The sequence below is a fragment of the Elephantulus edwardii genome, unplaced genomic scaffold, assembly GCF_000299155.1.
Source record: "Elephantulus edwardii isolate Elephantulus edwardi_28Jun2011 unplaced genomic scaffold, EleEdw1.0 scaffold00209, whole genome shotgun sequence".
Classification (NCBI taxonomy): Eukaryota; Metazoa; Chordata; class Mammalia; order Macroscelidea; family Macroscelididae; genus Elephantulus; species Elephantulus edwardii.
The window spans coordinates 4,994,066-5,016,673 of record NW_006399959.1 but is presented as its reverse complement, the minus strand read 5'-3'; the positions used below and the strand labels follow the sequence as shown (position 1 = coordinate 5,016,673).

The window sequence follows — 22,608 nt, the reverse complement described above, 5'->3', positions numbered from 1 at the left end:
TGCAATTGGCACAGGACAGAGCGGAGTTTAGGGCTGTTGTACATAGGGTCGCTATGAGTCGCAGGCGACTCGACGGCACATAACAACAACAACAACAACTGTAAATGTTTGTTAAAATCACAATTAAAATAAAATTTTATTTAAAAATAACAACACAAAAAGCTGTTACTGGCAGACCCGGCAGATATTTCACATTTGGTTCCAGACCACAATAAAGCAAGTATCTCAAGAAAAGGCGGCCACAGCCATTCTCTGGTTTCCTCATGAAGATAAAAAGTTTACACTATACTGCAGTTGGGAAGCAGGAACAGCACCCACTTCCATAATAGCTTTGAAAGACACCCAAGTGTTGAGGACTCTCCTTCATCGGGTCACTATGAGTCACCTGCGACTCGATGGCACTTAACAACAATAACATCAACAGAGAGAGAGAGATCAGCTGGCCCAGTGGACAGAAAACGATGCTACCAAGCCGAAGGTGGGTGACTTATAATCCGCTGCCCTCGGGCCTGTCTTTCATTGTTTTTGTTCAGACATTCCTCTAGGTCATATAGCCCTGATGTACAAGTTGTCGTACAGCGGTCACTTGTGGTTGCTGTGAGGCTGAACACTGTGACACTGATGTGTCAAATGCGTTAATAGTTGGTTACCCAATGCGGACAGAGTGGGGTGAAGCTCCCCGATTAAAACAAGCTTGGAAGGAGGAGTGGCATCCATTTCTGTAATAGCTTGCCTCCTGAAACCCTATGAACCTGGAGAGAGGATGAAAGGCACCCAAGCGTTGAGGACTCTCCTTCATAGGGTCGCTATGAGTTGCATGCGTCTCGACGGCACTTAACAACATACTGTAGTTGACTAACTATGCAAAAGCATGAGGAAAAAATCTGAAATACTGAGAGGACAAAAGAATGAGATACAGAGGCATGAAGTGAGCACATGATGTTGGAAACAATGATGCCAGTGAGCTCAAACCTTCAGACCATTAAAAGTAGCAATATCAGCAAAGTCAAATTAAGCAAAGGGAAGTATAACAAGGTCTGGTATATTAAGTATTCAAGGTGCAAGCTTTCTGATACACAAAAACATCATTATGTTTGTTACATTAAAGATGTTTTCATGTATTTGGACATGAGTGCTCCATTACTTTTTCAAGGCATGGAGAAGTGTATCTTAGTTAATATTAAGAATATAATTAAGTATATTAATGCACACATTAGCCCTCACCAGTACCTAACTGCTGAGATTTACATACACTTTTGACTTAATGGATGGATGGGAATGGGAAGCATAGGGAAAAGGATGAATGGAAATGGGAAATGCAGGGAGGAAAAAGGAAGGATCCTGTAACACTGTGGAGATTGCAATCAGTGGCATGAATTAAGATATGTAAGAATTGTTGAATGGGATATTAATTTGCTCTGTTAACTTACATTTTAATCACAAATATTTTTAAAAAATATTTGTATGTGAATGTTCCCAGAAGTATTATTCCCAAGTGCCAGAAACTGGACCAGCTGGAAAGTCCAGCAAGCAGAAAGTAAATAAGCGACAAAAGGACAGAGTTTAAGCATAGACAGGTACAGGGGTCACAGAGAGCAGAGAGCTGGAGAGAGGACACGGAGCTGGAGAGAGGGGTACAGAGCTGGGGAGAGGGGTATGGCGTTGGATTGAGGGCATGGAGCTGGAGAGAGGGGCACAGATCTGGAGAGAAGAGTACAGAGCGGGAGAGAGGGTTACGGAGCTGCAGAGAACATACTGTAGAGAGGGGCAGGGGCCACAGAGGCATAGAGGGGCATGGAGCTGTGGAGAGTGAAGGAGACAGACAAGGACACTTGGCACACGTCTCAGCCAGTGGTGCGCAGTTACTTCACCTCACACACACCAGGGAGTGGGAACAGGATTCTTTGCCTGGCACAGAGCCTGTCCTAAAAGTCTCTACTGGGATGTAAAGGGAGCTCTAGGGGCAGTGGTCATAGTGCTCAGCTGTTAACCTAACAGTCTTCAGTTTGAATCCACCAGCTGCTTCTCTGGAGAGTGACGAGGCAGCAAAGATTACAGCCTTGGAAACCTCAGGGGGCAGTTCTGTTAGGTCCCACCAGGGCATTAGGAGTCAGAATCAACTCCACAGAAGGGGACAGTGAGACTACAGGAGCCCCCGTGATCAGGAAATATCGCTCCCGTGGTCAAGACGTGGAGGTTCACTGCCCTGCCCTGCAGCTACATCCTACGTCTTTCCCTGAGGAGGGCAGGGAGCCAGAGGGGGTGCAGCCTGCGCTCCCGGGGCCCAGGCTTCCTCCCTCCTTCTCGGCCTTACTGAGAACGCCCCCAGGGACCTGACCGACCCACTCCATCTATGGTCACTTGCTCCATCTGTGGCCAATGGGCCTGACTAAGCCTGTGCAGCCCCCTGGGAGACAGCAGAGGAAGATGAACTCAGAGGGCGGAACTGAGGGGCCTGGAGGACTTAGGCAGATGTTTGGGGCCGATGCTGCATGACCCTAAAAAGGAAGGAGGTGCGTCCTGGTCCCCTGCCCAGCCACTGAGGACACACACATGCTGGTGGGGGCCATGGGGACCACCCACAGGCTGGGTGTGCCCCTGGTGGGGGTGGCTTTTGCACTGCTCCAGCCTGGTCTCCAGCTTGATCTTAGTCTATCAGCCGCCCTTTCCTGAAGCCCCAGGATTTAAATGTGGTCCTTGAAGCCTTGGTGATGCAGTGGTTAAAGTGTTCCACTGCAAACTCAAAGGTGGGCAGTTCAAAACCCACCAGAGAGAAATAAGGCTGCCTGCTCCCATAAAGATTTAATGCTTTGGAAATCCTATGGGCCAGCTCTGCTCCAATATGCAGGGTACCTGTGAGCTGGAGTGGATTTTATGGCAGTGGGTAGCTTATTGCTGTTGTTGTGGCCATGGTGACTTTTCACAGAAGAACCAGATGCTGCGAACAAAGAGATGCAAACTCTCTTCTGGTGCGACCTTGGCCTTGAAGCATTGCTTTGGGTGCAGGGCTGATCTGAGTTTGGATTACTCGATTCTTTCTGGCCAGTCCTCACGTGGGTCCCGGCTGAGACCCAGCCTCTGAGCCCTTTGGCCCTAGCACTGCCCCGGACACTGGCGTGGCAGGGGCTGGCACACCTGTTGCCTTGACAATCCAGGAAGGAACCCAGGGAGGGGCATGGCTTCACCATACAGCGGCTTCCCGGACCCACACCTCAGTTCTCCAGTGCTGCTGCAACAAAGACACCCACGTGCTGAGAGCTTTAACCACCAGAAGGGTGCTCACCTGGAGCTTCTAGGCTGCTGATCAGTGTCATGGAGTCCGCTCTGGCTCACTGTGAGCCTACATACAGCAGGACAAAACACTGTCCACCCTGCGCCAGCCTTACAATGCCTGCTTGGGTGAGCCCACCTCTGCAGTCACTGGGCCGGCCCATCTCCTTGAGGGTCTTCTCGTTTACTGACCTCCACTTTACTGCATGATGTCCTTCTCCGGGGCTGGCCTCTCCTTGACAGCATGCCCAGAGCACGAGAGACACAGTCTCACCATCCTGGCCACACTGCTTTCAACACAGAATTTCCATTTACTGCAGTTCACATTGTTTTTAGGTGCTGCCCAGTGGAGTATGACCCACAGTGACCCTGGGAACAACACACTCTCCTATCCTGCACCTTTCTCACACTTCCTGACACACCAGAGCCCATTGTAGCCGCTATCGTGTCAATGCGCCTGGTCGAGGGTCTTCCTTTCCTTTGCTAACCCTCCACATTTCCAAGCATCACGCCCACAGTATATCTAATATTCTTCACCAACTCCACAGTGCAAAGGCATCAGGGTTTTTACTTTCCTTATTCATTGTCCAGCTTTCACGTGCATATGTTGTTAGGGGCCACTGCATTGAATATTTTTGCTGACCCTCCTCCACCTTTCTAAGCAAGATGTCCCTCTCCCAGAAATAGCCTCTCCTCAGTGGCCTAGTGGCAAGAAGCTGCACTGCAATCCTGAAGGCATATGGTTTGAGGCCACCAACTGTTCTGCAGGAGAAGGAAAGGTAAACACCTCCTGTGCAATTAACTGCCTCTAAAACCCTGCCAGAGGATCAGCTATGGGTCAGTTTTGACTCCGTGGTAAACAACAACAACAACAACAACCAGTATGACTGAAGCATGTGAGACAAAGCTTTATCATCTTTGCCTCCAAGGAGTACTCTGGCTGTATTTTCTCTAGGACTTATTTGTTTTTGGAAATCCATGGGATATTTAGTACTGTTCTCCAATGCCACAGCTCAAAAGCATCAATTCTTCCTGTTATCCTTATTCACTGTGCAGCTCTCAGATAGATAGCAGGTGACTGAAAAGACGATGACCCAAATCAGATGCACCCTAGTCTTTAAACTGACATCATTGCTCCCCAATAATTTGGAGAGGTTTCTGACTACAGACTTTCCCAGTGCAATATGGCTCCTGATCTCCTGACTTCTGGTATATATATAAAGAGAGTTGATTGCAGATCTAAGCAAAATGAAGCTGTTAAGCATTTCAATCTTTTCTCCACATACCATTGTCTTCCAATGAGATCTTCAGATCCTTACCTGTTAGCGACAACATCTCTAAACAAGTTTTTGATCAATACCGTACTCTGCTGGCAGGTGATCTAGTAAGTCTGCTTATGTTTTGTTTCTATTTTTTTCTTTTTTATTATTACATACTATATATATTATTTGTTTTATTTATTGGTCTAAAATGCCATTATGGAACAACTGTGCCATACGTGTGCCAAACACCATAATGGCTATCCATCGTGGGCAGTGTTTGGTGGAGTTCCCAGACTGATTCAAGTTTGGAAGCAGAAGTGGCATCCACTTCCTGAACCACATGCCTCTGGAAACTCTATGAACTTGGAGAAACAACAATAGTTATAGAAAGGCTTCAAGCCTTTTGTTCATAGGGCCACTAGAGTCATGCTCAACTTGAAGACAATCAACAACAACATCATGATGCTGCCTATTGGTCCAGTAGGGAGAATTTTTGTTTCCTTGACATTGAGATGCAATCCATATTGAAAGCTATAGTCTTTAATCTCCTGCAACAAGTGCTTCAACTTCTCCTCAGTTTCAGCAAGCAAGGTTGACATGCTATAACTACAATTAAACCCTGGGGCAAGCAAGGTTGACAATGTATATGAGGGGATTGAAAATACCAAGGTGAGCTGTATGCAGGCTCACCTTAGTCCTCAAAGTGACATCCTTGCTCTTTAACACTCTAAAGATATCCTTGGCAGCTTATTTGCCTAATGCATTACATTGAGATTAGGATTTACAACATATCTGGAGGAATGCAATTCAATTTGTTAGAGCCCCCACAAGGATGCTCCCTTGGAAACTGACAATTGGATCATAGGATTCGCAGGGAAAGCAGAGGAGAGCCACGGTCCATATTACGTGAGGGTGTGGAGACACAGATCCATCTCAGACCATGAGTAACACGTGGCCCAGCTGAGTGGCTTCTTCCACAAGAAGGAAGCCCAGGCCTCTCAGATTTTGGGACTGGACCTCACAACTTGGTGGGACTTCCAAAGGCAAGGCTAGCTTGTCAGGCCCTTTCCACACATGCCCGATAGCTAGGGCCCCAGACACACAGGGACAGAGAGGGACAGGAGGGACAGTGAGAGAAGCAAGGGGCAGCATGGGGACGGTAAGGAGACAGCAGAACAGCATAGGGGCGAGGGGACATCAGAGGGACAGTGTGGACAGCAAGGACAGGGGCTCACCTGGAAGGTGAAGGGCAGATGATCAGGCACACAGAACAGTGGGGACAAGAACAGCGGGGACAGCAGCTCACCTGGAAGAGGATCTGCAGGATACCGTGCAGCAGGCACATGCGCCGTCCCAGGAGGAGGAAGAAGGGCACCACGAGCTCAATGACATGGTTGCCGAGTGTCTCCGTGCGGTGGATCCACCACGGAGATCGGTGCAGGTAGTAGGCCGCAGGGTTGGGCACCGGTTGTGTCTGTGGGGAAGGGGCAGTGTGGTCACATTCAGAGAAGGCTGGGACAGGGGTCTGCAGTCCACTGAGAGTGGGCCCTGAGGTCCCGTCTTTGGTCGAGGAAGGTATTAGGGGCATAATTAGGAGGACATGGCTGGACTAAAGGCCAACACAACCACCAAAGAAGCAGTATCTTCACTGTGCCCTGACTGCTGTGCCATGTCCACCAGCCGGGCTGGAACCCATTGAGTGCCTCTCCAGGGACTGTCCTTTCTCCTCCACTCTCTGAGCAGCCGGAGGGTGGAGGGGGAGATGCCAAGCTCAGGGTCACCCTGTGAGCCCAAGAGGACACAGCTCAGCTCAAGGCTTGCACGTGGGAGCTGGGCCCTGAGTGTGTCAGTGAACCCTTCTAGCTTTGCATGCCTCAGCAGGGGAGGGTGTCCAGGGCCTCAAGAACCTGGAGGAAATAGGGGTGTGAGAACAGCCAGGGATCTTGAGCCTGGAGGTTCTGCAGGGCAGAAGGTGATCCCTTCCGTGCTCCTACCCAGGCCTGCAGGGGAGGGGCACTCACATGCAGCCAGGCCCTTCCCACGCTGCCAGGCGTGCACTAATTCTGGTCTAGTGCCGGGCGAACCTGCAGCCTCAGGAAAACCTCAGCAAACAGCCAGGCACGTCGGCACTGCCTGAAGCCCTCTAATCTACCTGAGGTGTGAGTGCTCAGCATCCACTCTGGGAGCTAGCCACACCCCAGACCTGCAGGAAGGACTAGGGGAGCTGGAGGAGTTAGTGCTGCTGCCAGCCATGAACATAAAGGGGCCCTCTGAAAAAGACACTTGAGGGAAGGGCTGGAGGCTTCCTGCTGCAGTGAGGAGCTGATGATGCTGAGCAGGATGCTTGCTGCCAAGGACGGAGCTCAGGAGATGGCTCCTCAGGGGCAGGAGAGAAGGGGTGGGAGGACAGGGACATAGGACGTCATCATAATGTGGCCTGATGGTCAGCACAGTGATGGCTGACTGCTAGGAATTACTGAGCCCCTTGGTTGTGCTTACAGTTTGCTGGAACACTCCTCAGGTGCACACCAGGTGTGCCCTCCAGGTGTGCAAGTGCTCCAGGTGTGCCCTCCAGGGGTACAAGTGCCCCACGTGTGCCCTCCCGGTGGACCCCTCAGGTATTCTCTCCAGGTATCCTTTGGCAAGCCCTCCAGGTGTGCCCCTCATGTATACTAGTTCTGACAGCAGCTGCTTGGGGCTGCTTTTCCACAAAAGCCCCGTTCCCACCCTGGCAATGGCTGCTGCCTGCGTCCCACCATCCTCATGGGACAGCCCATAGGTGTTCCAGGTGGTCAGGCCTGATATGACTTCTGTAAAAGGAAGAAAAAGAAAGAGCACCTGCTTGGAGCCGCTGGAGCGCCTCTGCTACCTCAGGGTAGGGGTGCTCCGGAGAGTTTCCAGAGCCCCTGGAGGGTTTCCCAGAAGAAAGGCACCTGGGCTAGAGGGGTGAAGGGTCCCTAGATGTCACCCCGGTCCATCCCCCCAGCCAGACTTGACCTATCCAGAGGTGGGAGTATCTTGTCCACTAAGAGGTGCTCACAGAGAGCCCCCTCTAGCTGAGGCCTTTTGGGGGACTTGGAGGATGAGTGGAGAAGTCGTAGGGTGTTTTTCGGGGGGAAGTGAGTGGGCTTGAAGTTTCAAACAGGAGAACGATGACAAGCTGGACAGCTACTTCAAACGGACTTCCTCCCAGCGTGCCAGTGACCAGAGACTCCCACAAAAGGATGCCAGAACCACAACAAGATAAAGGTAAAGAATCCAATAGAAAAATGGGCACAGGATATGAACAGGAACTTCACCGAAGACGACATTCAGATGGCCAACAAGCACATGAAGAAATGTTCAAAATCCCTAGCTCTAAGAGAGATGCAAATTAAAACAAGTATAAGATATCATCTCACCCCAGTAAGAATAGCAAAATTTAACAGAACATCAAGCAACAAATGCTGGCGAGGTTGTGGAGAAACTGGAACCCTTATTCACTGTTGGTGGAAGTGTAAAATGGTGCAATCACTGTGGAAAATGGTGTGGTGCTTTCTCAAAAAGTTGCAAAAAGAGATACCATTTGACCCAGCAATTCCACTACTGGAAATAAACCCTAAAGAGACCATAACCGACATCCAAGTAGATATGTGCACACCCATGTTTACTGTGGCTTTGTTCACAATCGCAAGAAGTTGGAAACAACCCAAGTGCCCATCAACAAACAAATGGATAGAGAAGCTGTGGTATATTCACACAATGGAATACCACGCTGCATTCAAAAACAAGGAACTTATTAAAAATGGGTGACCCTGGAGGACATTATGCTGAGTGAAGGATCTCAGTCACAAAAGGACAAATACTGCATGATGCCACTGTTGTAAAACAGGACTGACATCAGGGTTGGGGGAAGACTGAGAAAAACTGGATAAATTATGTATACCGCATTGAAACAGATGAAGGAGAGAACAATTTAAAAGCAGTATATCATAGGGTATTATGGTTATCACAAGAGTACAGAATTAAGGTTGCATAGTGGAGTGTACTCAGGGCAGTGGGGGTGGGGGAGGGAAACGGGGGCATTGTATACCAATGAAAGAATTTTTCTTTTACTTTTCAAAGAGAGGAGTGAACTGGGGGCCAGGGCTGGGCAGGGAGAAAAGTGCAACAATGAATGAATGGAAATCCAAAATCTCTGTAAATGTTCATTAAAATTAATGCCAGAGGGTGGAGCAAAGAGAACCAAGGTCCCACATCAGCCCCTTAGGGAGCTTGGGTGGTGCAGAGGCTTAGGCAGTGCCCTGGACCAAGGCTCTGTGTGTCGTGCCAGTCAGAAGCCAGGCCCACACTGGACATCAACACTGCACACAGTGTGCCACCAAGGTGGACGCCTTCATGGTACAAGTGGTGAGTAGATATGGTTGCTGTCGGAGGCTGGCAGTTTTGACTCCTCCGCGAGGTAACTAAGAAGGAAGGCGGAGGATCTGAAAGCCCCATGCTGTCCCACTCTGCTCTGACGAACACGGCGGGGGTGGGGAGCGGGTACAGGAGACGGGGCACACTCACTGGTCACTGGCCTGGCTGTCCTCTGGGTTTATAATCCTAGCCATCTCCTCAAATGTTCCAGAAGGTTCCACCGAGGGAGGCTGCGCCCCTAGTTGAGGAAAATTTTATCTGGCGCTGCTCCTGAAGATTTACGATCTGCTGGGGGGCGGCATGCAGTGGCCATCTGCTGTGAGCAGAGATCTCAGGAGTCTCACCCACCCTGCCTGGCAGCCTGTGATGCAACATGGGGGACAGCTCCACTGCCCTTCCCCTGCAAATCAGGGACAAGGCTTTGTTTTGTCTGCACTAGAGCCGGAGGGGAAACCCCGATGTGAGGTCTGGTGGCCACAGCTTCACACCCTATAAAACTCAGAGCCAGGCTGCCCTGAGTGGGGGCCCTGGGGCATGTTAGACGATGATGACCACAATGATGAAGTGTGGAGAGGCTGCTGGGGTGAGGAGGGCGTCTGACCAGCCCAACACCTCAGGAACAATGTTCAATTTGCATCTCTAAAAGGAGATGACAGAGTCCTGGTGGTACAGTGGCTAAAGTGCGCATCTGCTAGCTCTCAAAGTCATACGTTCAAGCCCACCACCACCTACTCCTTGAGAGAAGATGAGGCAGCCTGCTTCTGTAAAGATTACAGCCCTGAAAACCCTCCTGGGCAGCTCTACTCTCTGGTTAGTTGAAAGTGATTAGAATCAGCGGAGGCAACAAACTACTGTGGACTGCATGAAATATACCTTAGTTTTCCAAGTGATATGCTTGCTCTTTAGCACTTTAAACAGGCCCTTGACAGCAGATTTTCCCAGTGCAATAGGTCATTTGATTTCCTGCCTGCTGCTTCCATGGGTGTTGGTTGTGGATCAAGTTGAATGAAACCCCGGAGAATTTTAATCTCTTCTTTTCTCCTTTTATAATGCAGTTACCAACTGCCTAGTCATTAGGATTTTTTTTTCCTTGATGTTGAGATTCAATCCATATTAAAGTCTTTGATCTTCTTCAGTAAGTGCTTCATTTTCTGTAAGCAAGGTTGTATCATCAATATAATATAGCTTGTTGATGAGTCTTCCTCCAATCCTGATGCCACTTTCTTCTTCAGAGTCCAGAGTCTTGAATTACCTGCTCAGCATAGGGAATGAAGAGGTACAGAGAAAGGACGCAAGCCTGACACACATTTCCTTCTTTTAAACTATGCAGCGCCCCCTTCCTCTGTTTGAACACTGTTTCTTGGTTCATGCACAGATTCCGTGTGAGCACAATTAAGTGCTGGCCCTGTACTTAGTCTACGGAGCGCACAAGAGCACGATGAGAAGCCTGGGACACTGAGAATGGACTCAGAGTGACATGTGCTGTTGGAGAAGTGGCACCTATGGACACGCCTGATGTAGAGTTGCCACAAACCTGCCATTTGCACAGAATGCAGGACCTGCAAAGTAAAACAAAGGCTGCCTGCATCTGATAACGTGTCAAAAGTGGGCAACCATGCCATCGGACCTGAGTTACTTAGCTCTAGTCACATGCCAAAGAGCCCTGGAGGGACAATGTATCTGGGCTGCTAACCAAAAGGCCAGTAGTTTGAATCCATGAGCTGCTCGAATCTACCAGCTGCTTCAATCCACGAGCTGCTGTGGGAGAAAGATGAGGGTGTCCTCCCATCAAGACTTACCGCCTCAGAAACCTGGTAGAGGGTTGTCAGGCATCAGAATTAACTTGTGAGCAGTGTGCATCTGTGTATCTGGTGCTCACGTCAGGATAAGGTGCCAGGCTCCAAACACCTGCTTCCTGGAATGGTGTGCTGTGTCACACCTGATTGCAAAGAGTCATAACCATGCGTTCACGGTAGGTGGCGCAGGTGTCAGGTATCTCGGTTCTACTCTGACAATCCAGCTGACTCTGTGCCACCTCAGGCCTCTGAGGCTGGATGAAGATGTCTGTCCATCTGCAGCTCTGATGCCTACCACTGAGAATGTCCGTCAGGGGTCTATAGGTGAGGGGGTCCCCGTGCTGACTGCAGTACACGCTGCTGTCTGGGGCGGCGGGACTTGGATGCTGCAAAGCATCCTTCCAGGACCGAGGACCATCATTCACTGGAGACACGGCTTTGACCCCAGGAACAAAAATGCTGCTTCTATAGACAGACTCAGGTCCTGGGCACGCCTGTGGGTGTGCCTAGGGGTACACAAGCCCAGTGTGGGACCCAGACATGACTCAGACCTACGGAGAAATAGCCCTCTAGTTTAGGCAGAAAGGGGTTTCCCCGCACTTGGCTTATCTGCAGAACCCAAGGTAGTGCTGTGCTCTTTCTGCAGCCCTGCAGAAACCTACGTCACTGTTTTATTACTTTGGGGGTCAGCTGACTCAAGTCCATCCTTGTTCGCTCTTGTATCAAAACCATCTGCACCCTGCTTCCCTCCAAGCTGCAGCTGTCTTCTTACACCTGGGGCGGGACAGCAAACACAGGTCCAGAGTACAAGCAAATCTTACTTTGATGCATTTTTAAAAATCTACATTCTGTGCAGCCCAGCCTGGAGTGAGTTTGCAGGTGCTGTTCTCTCCAGAACATGTGTTCATTTCATGTCTCTGCATGACATGTTGGTCAATCCCGTCACACCTCAAACATTTCTGTCATGCTATTGCACATGGGGAGGTCTGGTGGCTCCGTAGCGAACTGTGCCGTTACCCCAAGGGCTACAAGTCTCTGGAAGTTCAAATTCACCAGCTACTCCGAGAGAAAGATAAGCACCCTTTTCCTGTGTGATTTACAGCCTTAGAGATCCACAGCAGGGTCTCTGTGAGCTGAAATCAACAACAGTGAGTGAGTGAGTGAGTGAGTGACAACACACTTAATGTTGTTGTGTGCCATCGAGTTGGAACTGACCCATTGCTGACCCTCTAGCAGGTTTTCAGAGGCTGAAGATAGGGGGAGATTGAACGCTTAATACAAAAAAAAAGAATATATATATCTATCTCTATCTCTATATAAATAAAACAACAACAAAAGTGTTGTAAAGAATTTATGGCCCAACTTTCACACGCATGTGAGGCAATGGAAAATACCGTGGCATAGGTCAGGTGCACCTCAGTCTTCAAAATTATATCCTCGCTCCTTAGCACTTTAAAGAAGTTCTTGGTAGCAGATTTGTTCAATGTAGTATATCTTGATTTCCTGTCTCCTGCTTCCATTTGCTCCCACTAGAAATGTTTTTCAGTCCTGCTACTTTTCTGGTTTCAGAGTGAGGGCTAGAGATCAGAGCTCTTTGACCAGTGCTCTGAGGCACTCAGAGCCTGGGGTACTTGGTGACCTTTGTCCCATGGAACCATAATCTGTTTGGTTATCAGCCCAGCACATGATACAGCTTAGTGACCTCAGATTCACATTACAACTTGCCTATGGGGCTGTGGGGTGAGACTTTTGTCTGACCATGGTGTCCAGTGCAGAAGAAGTTTCAGGCCCAGCTGAGATGCAGTAATTCAGTAAGACTGGTCACTTCCACACCTTCCTGTAGTGTTTCCTGGAGTGCATTTAAAGCTGACTGGACAGACATAAACCTGCCCACAGCCTGACAGTGTGTCATCATCTCTCTTCCTCCAAGATGTCCTGACTGAGGACGGTTTATCAAACAGCTGTAACTACTCAACACTGAGCAGGCACACAGAGGAGCTCTGAGGGTTGACCCTGAGGGGTAATGCTGGGGGTTCCTGCTCGGGGTCACACAGCATGCTAAAGGGTCCGAGGCCCAGCGGTCATGACAGACAAGCTGGAGCACAACAGTGGTCAGCTGGGAACACAGGGAGAGGTGGTGGCCCAATGGTGCCCTGGTCCCGGGGACATGTCTACTGAGCAACCTATCCACCCCACACACTACAGGGGCACGATGCACTGACCAGTGGCCACACAGCTCCAGAAGCGATCTCAGGCTCACACCTCCTGCCCGCATGGGCACCCCCAGCCAGAAGGTTAACCAGAGGTCCACCTTATGCCACCTAAACCACCCCTGACCTCCCCTCATCCTGAGAACAGGTGATCAATCGGCAGGGCCAACCCTGGGGACCAATTTCCTGGCCGGGGCTACAGGAAGGACACTGCTCCATCCTGTCAGGTGAATCAGGCTCTGACCCCTCCCTCACAACAGCCAGGTAGGTGCCTCCCTCTTGGAGGACTGACCTTTCCTACTGTGTAGGTCCCCATCCTCAATCTCCCATTTCTTACCACCCTCCCACACAAGTTAGGTTCTAGGACAAGCCACACCTCTTCACCTGCCACCCTCCTCATGAGGTACAGTCACAGCCATTGGCTTCACTCTGAACAAGCAAGCCCAGAAGCTACGTAGTCTGAGTGGTGGCCATCTCAGACTGGTGTGCCACCCACGAATTACCTCCTAACTATCTTGGGCCAGGCCTACTTGGTCCTTCTGACTTGGCATAGGGTCCCTGCGGGTTTCCAACTCATCTCCAGTGAACTTCCCTCAGCAGGAAGAACAGGGTTCATGTGTCCCTCTGACACATTCTGGCCAGGCTGCCCACAGCAGGAGGGCTGGTGCTACATCAGGCAGCACACATGGAGGCCCCAGGGAGCCTCTATAGGGCCGGGACTGAGCTGAGGTGGATGAGGGCCCTGAGCAGGGATACATATACAGCGCCAGGGGCAGTTTCTCTGCGGACCATGGCACATGGCCACTGTGCTTTCAGGGTGCCCTATGAGCTACTTCCAGAGGCAGACCTGTGGACTCCATGTTGTCCCAACTTGGCAGCGAGCAGAGTCCGGTCTGTGAACAGTCTATCTTACAGCCCACCACATGCATGTATTCCGTGGACACCTCGTGACCCTCACAAGAGGTCGAGGGCTGGTCTAACAGAGCTGTGGCTGCTGAGGGAAGGTGTATGGAAGCCACATCCCCAGGTGAATAGGCAGTGGCTGAGCTGGAGCACCATGCCCTGCTCAGCATGTCCAGACCCACGGCTACACTCACCTCGTAGTGGTAGTCCATGCACGTCAGGTCCCACCAGCACCGGTCACCCCGGACCTTGATCAGCCCCTATGGAGAAGAATAGGTTCGGTCACCATGTGGCCAGGCTGTCACAGGTGGTGAGTCCACATGAGGCTACGCTGAAGGGATTGATCGGGAAACAGTTTTTCTTTTGTGGTTGGTGAAGTTAATGAGGTTGGACAAGGGCAATGTGGGTCTTGACTCAGGTCTGACAAGTAGGGACAGGGCCGTCACATTCAGGGGAGATACACGAGTTATTGACATCGGTGGCACACCTATTCTCAGTGTTCTCCCTCCTGTCTTCCTCTTTGGGTTCTATAATTTGCTGCCACAACTCACAGAAGCTCACATACCCACAGGGAAACAAGTCTCAGATGCACAGGCCAGATGTCAGGCTGGAGGCCTCTCCTAACTCAGGGGGTCACAGGGGTTGATGAACCAGTCAGCAGGTGGGATAACAGGCTGCTGGCTCAAGAGCCAGGGGTCAGATGATGATGACGATGACAATGAGCCAAGTGTAGATCCAAAGCAGGAGAGAGAATCTTCCAGAGCATCGCGGTATACCAGGTGCAGACCACACCCTTACTTGGGCAAGAAAATACAGTATTTCTGAGATGCAGTAAGTTATTCAGGATGGTCCTTCAAGTGAAGGTCTTTGTGACTCCCACGTAATGAGTGGGTGGGCCATGCAAAGAAGGTGCTTGTGGCCTAAGGAGGGGACTGGACAGCCTGCAGCTAATTCACATAAGGAACATCAAGCCTTTGCTGCTTAGGGCTGTGTCAGCTCGTCTGGGTCTAGATTCTCAGTGTCTGACAGTTACATCATGATCTGACTCGGCTCTTCCTTTCTAGAGGTATTGTATGTTGTTGTTATGTGCCAACGAGTCACTTGCAACTCACAGCGATCCTATGTACAACAGCCCTAAACCCTTGCCAATCTTACTGTCTCCAACATGTCTGTTTTCATGACCCCAGTGACGGAATCAATCCATCTCATAGAGGGTCTTCCTCTCGTGCACTGTCCCTCCACCCTCCCAAGCATGATGTCCCTCTCCAAGGACTGATCCCACCTTGCAACACGTCCAAAGTATGTCAGATGGAGCTACAGAATCCTGGCCTCCAAGGAGCAGACTGGTATCACCCTCTCCAGGACGAATTTGGTTGTTCTCCTAGCAGTCCATGGTATATTCAATACTGTTCTCCAGTACCAAAGCTCAAAAGCATCCACTTTCCTTCTATCATCCCTAGTCATTGTCCAGCTCTCTGATGCATAGCAAGTAATTCCAAAGACCAGGCGTAACGTTAGTCTCCAGACTGACATCATTGCTCCTCATTACCTTGGAGAGGTCTCTGACAGCAGACTTTCCCAATGCAATTCATCTTTTAATTTCCTGGCTGCTGGTACCGAGAGCACTGATTATAGAGCCAAGCAAACTGAAGCTGTCAACAATCTCAATCTCTTCACCATCCATACTGATGCTGCCAATTGGCCCAGTGGTGAGAAACTTTGTTTTCTTGATGTTGAGCTTCAATCCATATTGAAGGCGAAGTCCTTGACCTTCAGCAGCAAGCACTTCAGGTCCTCCTCAGTTTCAGCAAGCAGAGTTGTGCCATCTGCATAATGCAGATTACTGATGGTCTATCTCCAATCCTGATATTACACTTCTCCTCATAGAGACCAGCCTCCCAGATAATCTGTTCTGCATACAGATTGAAAAGATGTGGAGATCGGGCACATCCTTGATGCACACCCTTCCCAATTTTGAACCATGCAGTGTTTCCTTGCACTGTTCTGATGACTGCCTCCTGGTCCAAGTATAAGTTTCACATAAGCACAATCAAGTGTTCTTGGATTCCCTTTCTTCTCAGAGTCAGCCACATTTTGTTATGATCTACAAAATGTCTTTGCATAGTCAATGAAACACAAAGAGACATGCCTCTGGTTCTCTCTGCTTTCATCCAAAATCCATCTGACATTAGCTATAATATCCCTAGTGTCACGGCCTCTTCTAAATCCAGCCTGCACTTCAGGCAGTTCTCTGTTGATGTGCTGTTCCAGTCGTTTTTGGATGATCTTCAGTAGAATCTTGCTTGCATGTGATATCAATGATACTGTTTGATAATTTCCACACTCTGTTGGGCTACCTTTCTTTGAAATGGGAACAAATACAGATCTCTTCCAGTCAGTAGGCCAGGTGGTTATCCTCCAAGTTCCTTGGCATAATCTGGTGAGCACATCCAGGGCAGCATCTGTTTGTTGAAATATGTCAATCAGCATGCCATCAATTCCTGGGGTGTTTTTTGCCAATTCCTTCAGAGCAAATTGAACTTCCTCTTTCATCACCACAGGCTCTTGCTCATACGCTGTTTCATGAAATACTTCTGTGTCCACCAATTCCTTTTGGTACAATGACTCTGTATACTCTTTCCATCTTCTTTTAATGCTTCCTGGATCATTTAATATTCTGCATCCTTAAGTATTGCAACTGAGGTTTGAATTTGTTCTTCAGTTCCTTCATCTTAAGAAATGCTGAGCGAGTTTGGCCCTTTTGATTTTTTGACTCCAGCTCCTTGCACTTTTCACTGTAACACGATATTGTATAGCTTCCTGAAAAGACAGCCTAAGAAAGCTGATGGAGGACCAAAATAAGTCAGAATCAACTCGGTGGCAGCAGGTGTTGAGTTTTTGGATGCCAGTGGTTGTAGTACCATTTGGGAGTGAGCTGCTGGTTATGCTAATGATAATGAGGAAGGACTAGGGAAGGATGTTGCTTCACACCACTGCCTTACCAGAGCCTCTCCCCAGTCACCACCCTCACCCTTTTTTTGCCCAAGTCAGGGTGTGGTCTGCACCTGGTATACAGAGATGCTCTGGAAGGTTCTCCCTCCTGCTTTGGATCTACACTTGGATCATCATCATCATCCAACCCCTGGCTCTTGAGCCAGCAGCCTGTCATCCCATCTGCTGACTGGTTCATCAACCCCTCTGGCCCCCTGAGTCAGGAGAGGCCTCCAGCCTGACATTTGACCTGCAGATCTGAGACTTGTTTCCCTGTGGGTATGTGAACTTCTGTGAGTTGTGGCAGCGAATTATGAAACTCAAAGATGAAGACGGGAGGGAGAATGCTGAGAGGAGGCATGTCACTGATGTCAGAGGTGATGGAGTGGTGCAGCCATTTGTAAAAAGTGGACATTTGGGACATCTGCCTCGTAGGAACCAGCTTTGTGGTGTAGGTACCATCTTTGTCGTGTAGTTTGTTATGTGCCAGGCTGCTAACTGAAATATCAGTGGTCTGAGTATCCAACTGCTCTGAGGGAGAAAGACGGGAAGTCTCCTCTCTTTGATGCTGACAGGCTCAGAAGCCTGATGAAAGGTTGCGATGAGTTGGAAGCAAATCAGTGATTGCAATGGGTTTAACCTCTGCTTCATAAGGACTTTTTTTTTTAAATAATGAATTTTTTTAAATTTTAGTTGTGATTTTAATGAAAGTTTACAGAAAAGTTAGATTTTCATTCATTCACTGTTGCACATTCCTCCACCCCTCCCCCAGTTCACTTTGCTATGCATCTCTTATTCGGGACTCTTGTCATACAAATAATGCCTAATCATATATTCCTTTTAAACAGTTCTTTCCTTCATATGCTCCAATGCAGTAGTGTTCATTATCTATCAACCCTTTTCCTATTCTCAGCCCAACCTTCTCATGTCAGACCTGCTTTATAACAGTAGTGGTATATAGTATATATCCTTTTTTTTGACTGAGATCTTACACTCTGCATAATGTCCTCCAGGGTCAGTCATGTTGTGTAATATTTTATGAGTTCATTGTTTTTCAGTGCTGCATAATATTCCATTGTGTGACTATATCATAGTTTTTCTATCCATTTGTTTATTGATGGGCACTTTGGTCCTTTCATCTCTTTGCCATTGTCAATAATGCAGCAATAAATATGGGTGTGGAGACTGATTTTTTTTAAAAGAAATTATTCTCTCAGACACCAAATAGACCTGCATTTTTTTAACTGATGGAGTTTCCCCCTCTTTATTCTCTGTAAATATTCTTTTTTTAAAAAATTAATTTTTATGTTATTAATTTTTGTGCATGTACCATCAGATCTGACTGGTACAGGAGGAGATTGCCCCTCCTTCTCCAGGAGAGCATCTGGTGGATTCAAACCATGCGCCTCTGGGATTGCAGTGCAGCTTCTTGCCACTAGGCCACCAGAACTCCCTCTAGACTTGCATCTTTACACAATCATGAAGCCAAGAATGGCTGGGGGGGGCAGGAGCCAGGAGGAGTCTCAGGAGGGAGGGATGGATAGCTGACACTCTGATTTGTTAGAATATTTGCCAGTTGAAGCCGCCCACTCTGAGGCCAGGACAGTGACATACCCACTTGGGTTATGAGGAGCTAGACTCCAAGCACCCAGAATCCCACTACAGGAAGAACAAAGACTCTGAAAACCAGATTCTGGAAACGGATTTGCTTGGAACTCAAAGCCTATGCAGTTAAAACTGCCTTCCTGTGTATGTCTCAGTACCATTCACAACAGCAAAACATGGGAACTTCCAGAATGTCCACCAGAATGTCCCAGAACACAGGAATGTGTTCTGACCCGCATGCAATGAAGTATCACCGCCTGAGAAGTCTCTGTATGCTTGGAAAGATGTGGCTGAGTGACATGTCACAATGGGTAGACACTGCATGTGCTCACTTAGAGGAAAGGGCAAGTACAGGGAAAACACAATGACAACTAGGGGTGAAAGGGAGTCCTGGTGGTGCAGTGATTAAAGAATTCAGCTGTTAACTGAAAGGTCAGTTGTTTCTCCTTGGGAGGAAGATGACTCCATCTGCTTACCATTATTATGATTTGGTCTCAGGGTTGCTGTAAATGGGACCAGCTTGAAGGCAGTGGGCTTGTTTGTTTTGCAACGGTCTCTAAAGGAGCCCTGGTGGTGCACTGGCTAAGTGTTTGACCAACTGAAAGGTTGATAGTTCAAACCCAGTGGCCACTCCAAGGGAGAAAGATGAGGCTGTCTGCTTCTACAAAGCTTGGCAGCCTCAGGAACCTTCTGGGGCAGTCCCCCTGTCTTGCAGTCCTTATGAATGAAGGTGGATTTGGTTTTTATTAAAATGACAAAGCAGACAGCCAGAGGTTTCCTTGCTCAGTGAGTCCTAGCAGATCCTCCATGAGGGCGCTAGCTGATAAGGGCAGAACCCAGCTGGCTCTGCTCACAGGACACAGTCTCACTCCTGTGTGTCACCATCCCAGTGAGCTGAGCGTGCTTCAGCACCTCGTACCCTTTTGGAGCCCAGAAGTCACACCCTTTGGAGATTCAAACCAAGCCAAGGTGATGGGGGTGGGGGGAAACTCCACAAAATAATTAAAATGTCATTCAAATCCTAAGCTGATACGAGACACTTAAAAATCTGAAAAATTCTTTCGGGAGCTCAGGGTAATTATCCTCCTCCCATCTCCTGATTCCTCCCGACAATGCAGATGTCAGATTTTCCACAGGGGGTGTGTGTGTGTGTGTGTGTGTGTGTGTGTGTGTGTGTGTGTGTATGTGTGTGTGTGTCAAAGGAACAAAGACGTCTTTGAGTCATTCTTAACTGGTATGAATTCTGAAAAGATGGCGCAGACAGGGCCCTAGCCTCCTGGCCTGAGCAGAGCTCAGTGACCCACAGATGTCCAGGCAGGTCCCTGTTGTCTGTTGGAGGGGGTGTGCGCCAGCACCAAGATGCCAGAACATTCAGAGAACCATGGAAGAAGCTTCCGGTCAAAAAATCTGTGGGCGGGAGGCAGGCCAGTAGGGGAAGCTGATGAGTCTCCTGATGTAAGCGCGTACCAGAAAACATTTCCTAAAATCCATTTGAGAAGTCCCTGATGGCCTGAAAGATTAGCAGTTCAAACCCACACCTCAGAAGAAAGGCCTGGCATTCTGTTGTCATTAAGATTATAGCTAAGAAAATCCTGAGGCTCTGATCTGCTCTGACACAAATACTCACCAAGAGGTTGGAGGTTCGAGGTTCGAGGCCACCAGAGGTGATGAGGAAGAAATGTGCGGTGATCTGGTGGAGCTCATGTCTGCTCTGACACTGGGGATCACCCTGGCTTGAGATTGATTCCATTTTTTCCCCTTAAGCTCCATTTTAAAATGAAGAATTTAATGCCCACAGAAGGAGAAAGCAGCTGCTGACTGCTCTTCATGAATGTCCTATTGCTAATATTACTTGAGTTCCTTCCTCTCAAACGGAGAGCAGGGTGACATCTCCAGCCAGGTGGCACATGGCTGTTGTTGACATAAGCCTGGTGAGGGATCACTGGCTAGGACTCAGGTTCAGCTGCTAACAGAGATTGGTCTCCCCTCAGATAAGCCTCAGCCTCCAGATCATGTGGAAGACAAACCCCTTGCTGTGTAGTATCATGGGGCATTTCTCCAAAAGCAAAAAGCCAGAGTGGGATCTTCGGGTCCAACCACTAGTATCCATGAGCTCCAGGCCTATGATCCTACTGCTCACAGGTGGGCATGAGCTCACTAAGACCACACTATGTCAGGGCCGGGCAAACATGGGCTCACAGGGGCCACATTATGTCCAGTGGGGAGGGCTGCGGGCTCATCAGGGGGTCACAATGTGTGAGAAGAGGGGCAGTATGGACTCAGGGACCACACTGCTTGCTGAGGGAGGGCTCACAGGGGTCACACTATGTGTGTGTGAGCTCACAAAAGACACTCTGTTAGAGGGTGGGGCACATAAACTCACAGAGACCACACTACATGCAAGGAGCAAGGGTGTGGATTCACAGAGGTTACATTGTAGGAAGAGGGGGAGTCTGGCCTCATCTGGGCCACTGTGTCTGTGGGGGAGGAGTGTGAACTGATAAGGGTGATGTTATGTGCAGGGAGGAGCACTGTGGGTTCATGGGGTCCCCACTATATGTGTTTAGGTTCATGGGGGACCACACTGTATCAGAGAAGGGGGAATATGGATTCACAGGGGCCACACTGTCCAGTGGGGAAGGGCATGGGCTCACAGGGAGAGGCACAGTGCAGAGGGGCGTAGGTTCCCATGCTGTATGTGTTGGTGGAGGGGTAGGGCGCCCCAGGCTTCTATTGTGTCTGTGGCTCTGCCTAGTGTCAGCCTCAGCTACCCTCTACACACAGTGTGCAGGTTCTCTCCATCAGATCCGCTGAGCCTAGCACAAGGTGGACAGATCTCATGTCCTCGTCCACAGCAGGTCATACACACCTCCTCTCCCACCCTGGGGGCCTGCATCTCCCATCCCAGCCTGCTGACCTCCATAGGATGGAAGGACCTTAATCCCAATCCTGATCTGACAAAAAGGGAGTTTTTCTGGGGTTTGGCCTGTAACTCTTTTTCTCTCACAAGAGCTAAGAGGATTAGAACAGATGAGAGGAAGAACTTACTGAAAGGAATATATGATTATGCATTATATATGTATGAGAACAATCTGGAACATGGGGTGCAGTGTGGGGTGGGGTGGGGAGGGGAAAGGGGTAGAAAATGTGCAGCAATGAATAAATAAAAGAAAAAAGCAAACAACAACCAAGAGATCAGAAGGGAGGAAACATAAACAGAGAGAGGGACTGCGGTACCAAGACAGAAGACCAGGAGTGGAGCGCATCCTACGGGCCCGGGTCCCTGCACTGGGGAGCTCCTAGATACAGGGGAGTCTAGGATACATATGTATGTCCAAGGAAGGCTGGGTTTAAGATGCTGAAAGAAACAATACCATCCTCCAGAGTTGACAGAGTGCCCCTGTGGGACAGAGTAGCACTTTCCCAGAGGGCTTCTGAGCTGTATCTTTACAGGAGCAGACTGCCTCACTTTTCTCTCTTGGAGAAGCTAGTGGGTTTGAACCACTGCCCTTCCAGTTAGCATCTGAACGCTTTAAATAATGCATCACCAGGTTTCCTTCTCAAATCTAAGTCCCTTGCTGCTGAGTCAATTCCTGCTCCACAGAGTGACCCTGTGGGTCAGAAAAGAACTGCCCCTTAGCATTTCCTAGGCCAGAAATCATGGACAACAACTTCATCTCATTCTCACAGAGCTGCTAGTCGATTTGAACCTCTGACTTTCGCCTTACTAGATGAATGCATAATCTATAAAGATTACAGGCTAGAAACCAGATGCGGCTGCTTCGCTAAATCACACGAGGTGGCCTTGAGTAGGGATGCACCTGACCCTAAGGTGGGGTTTGGTGTAGACCTGGGACCGCATAGATGCCCTGTGGATGCTGGTTCCACTGCAGAGGCCTGGGGCTGCCCATGGTGTGACATGTCCAGTCATGTCTGCTCAGGGACAGAGTCTCATGTGATATGTCCAGTCATGTCTGCTTAGGGACAGAGGCCTATGGCACCGTGTCCAGGAGGAATAAGAGTCTGTGTTGGGACTAAGCTTGAGTCCCTGCTCTGGGGGATACGATACCGAACAGGGTGAACCGAATTATTCTGAAAGCCGTTGCCATGCTAACTAGCTCCTAGCACAGCACCTTACTGAGACATGCTGGGGGCCCGTGGGAAGTGTCAGAT

General features: G+C 49.2%; 1 protein-coding gene across 1 annotated transcript in view; it reads right to left on the bottom strand.

Moving 5' to 3' along the window:
• Nucleotides 1-22,608, bottom strand: part of LMF1 (lipase maturation factor 1) — a 93,929-nt gene that overhangs the window by 8,768 nt on the left and 62,553 nt on the right. The window contains exons 5-6 of the mRNA XM_006897504.1: nt 14,034-14,099; nt 5,839-6,006 (exon numbers count right to left, since the gene is read on the bottom strand). Coding sequence (XP_006897566.1) covers nt 5,839-6,006; nt 14,034-14,099 — 234 coding nt within the window. The remainder of the gene's footprint in view (nt 1-5,838; nt 6,007-14,033; nt 14,100-22,608) is intronic.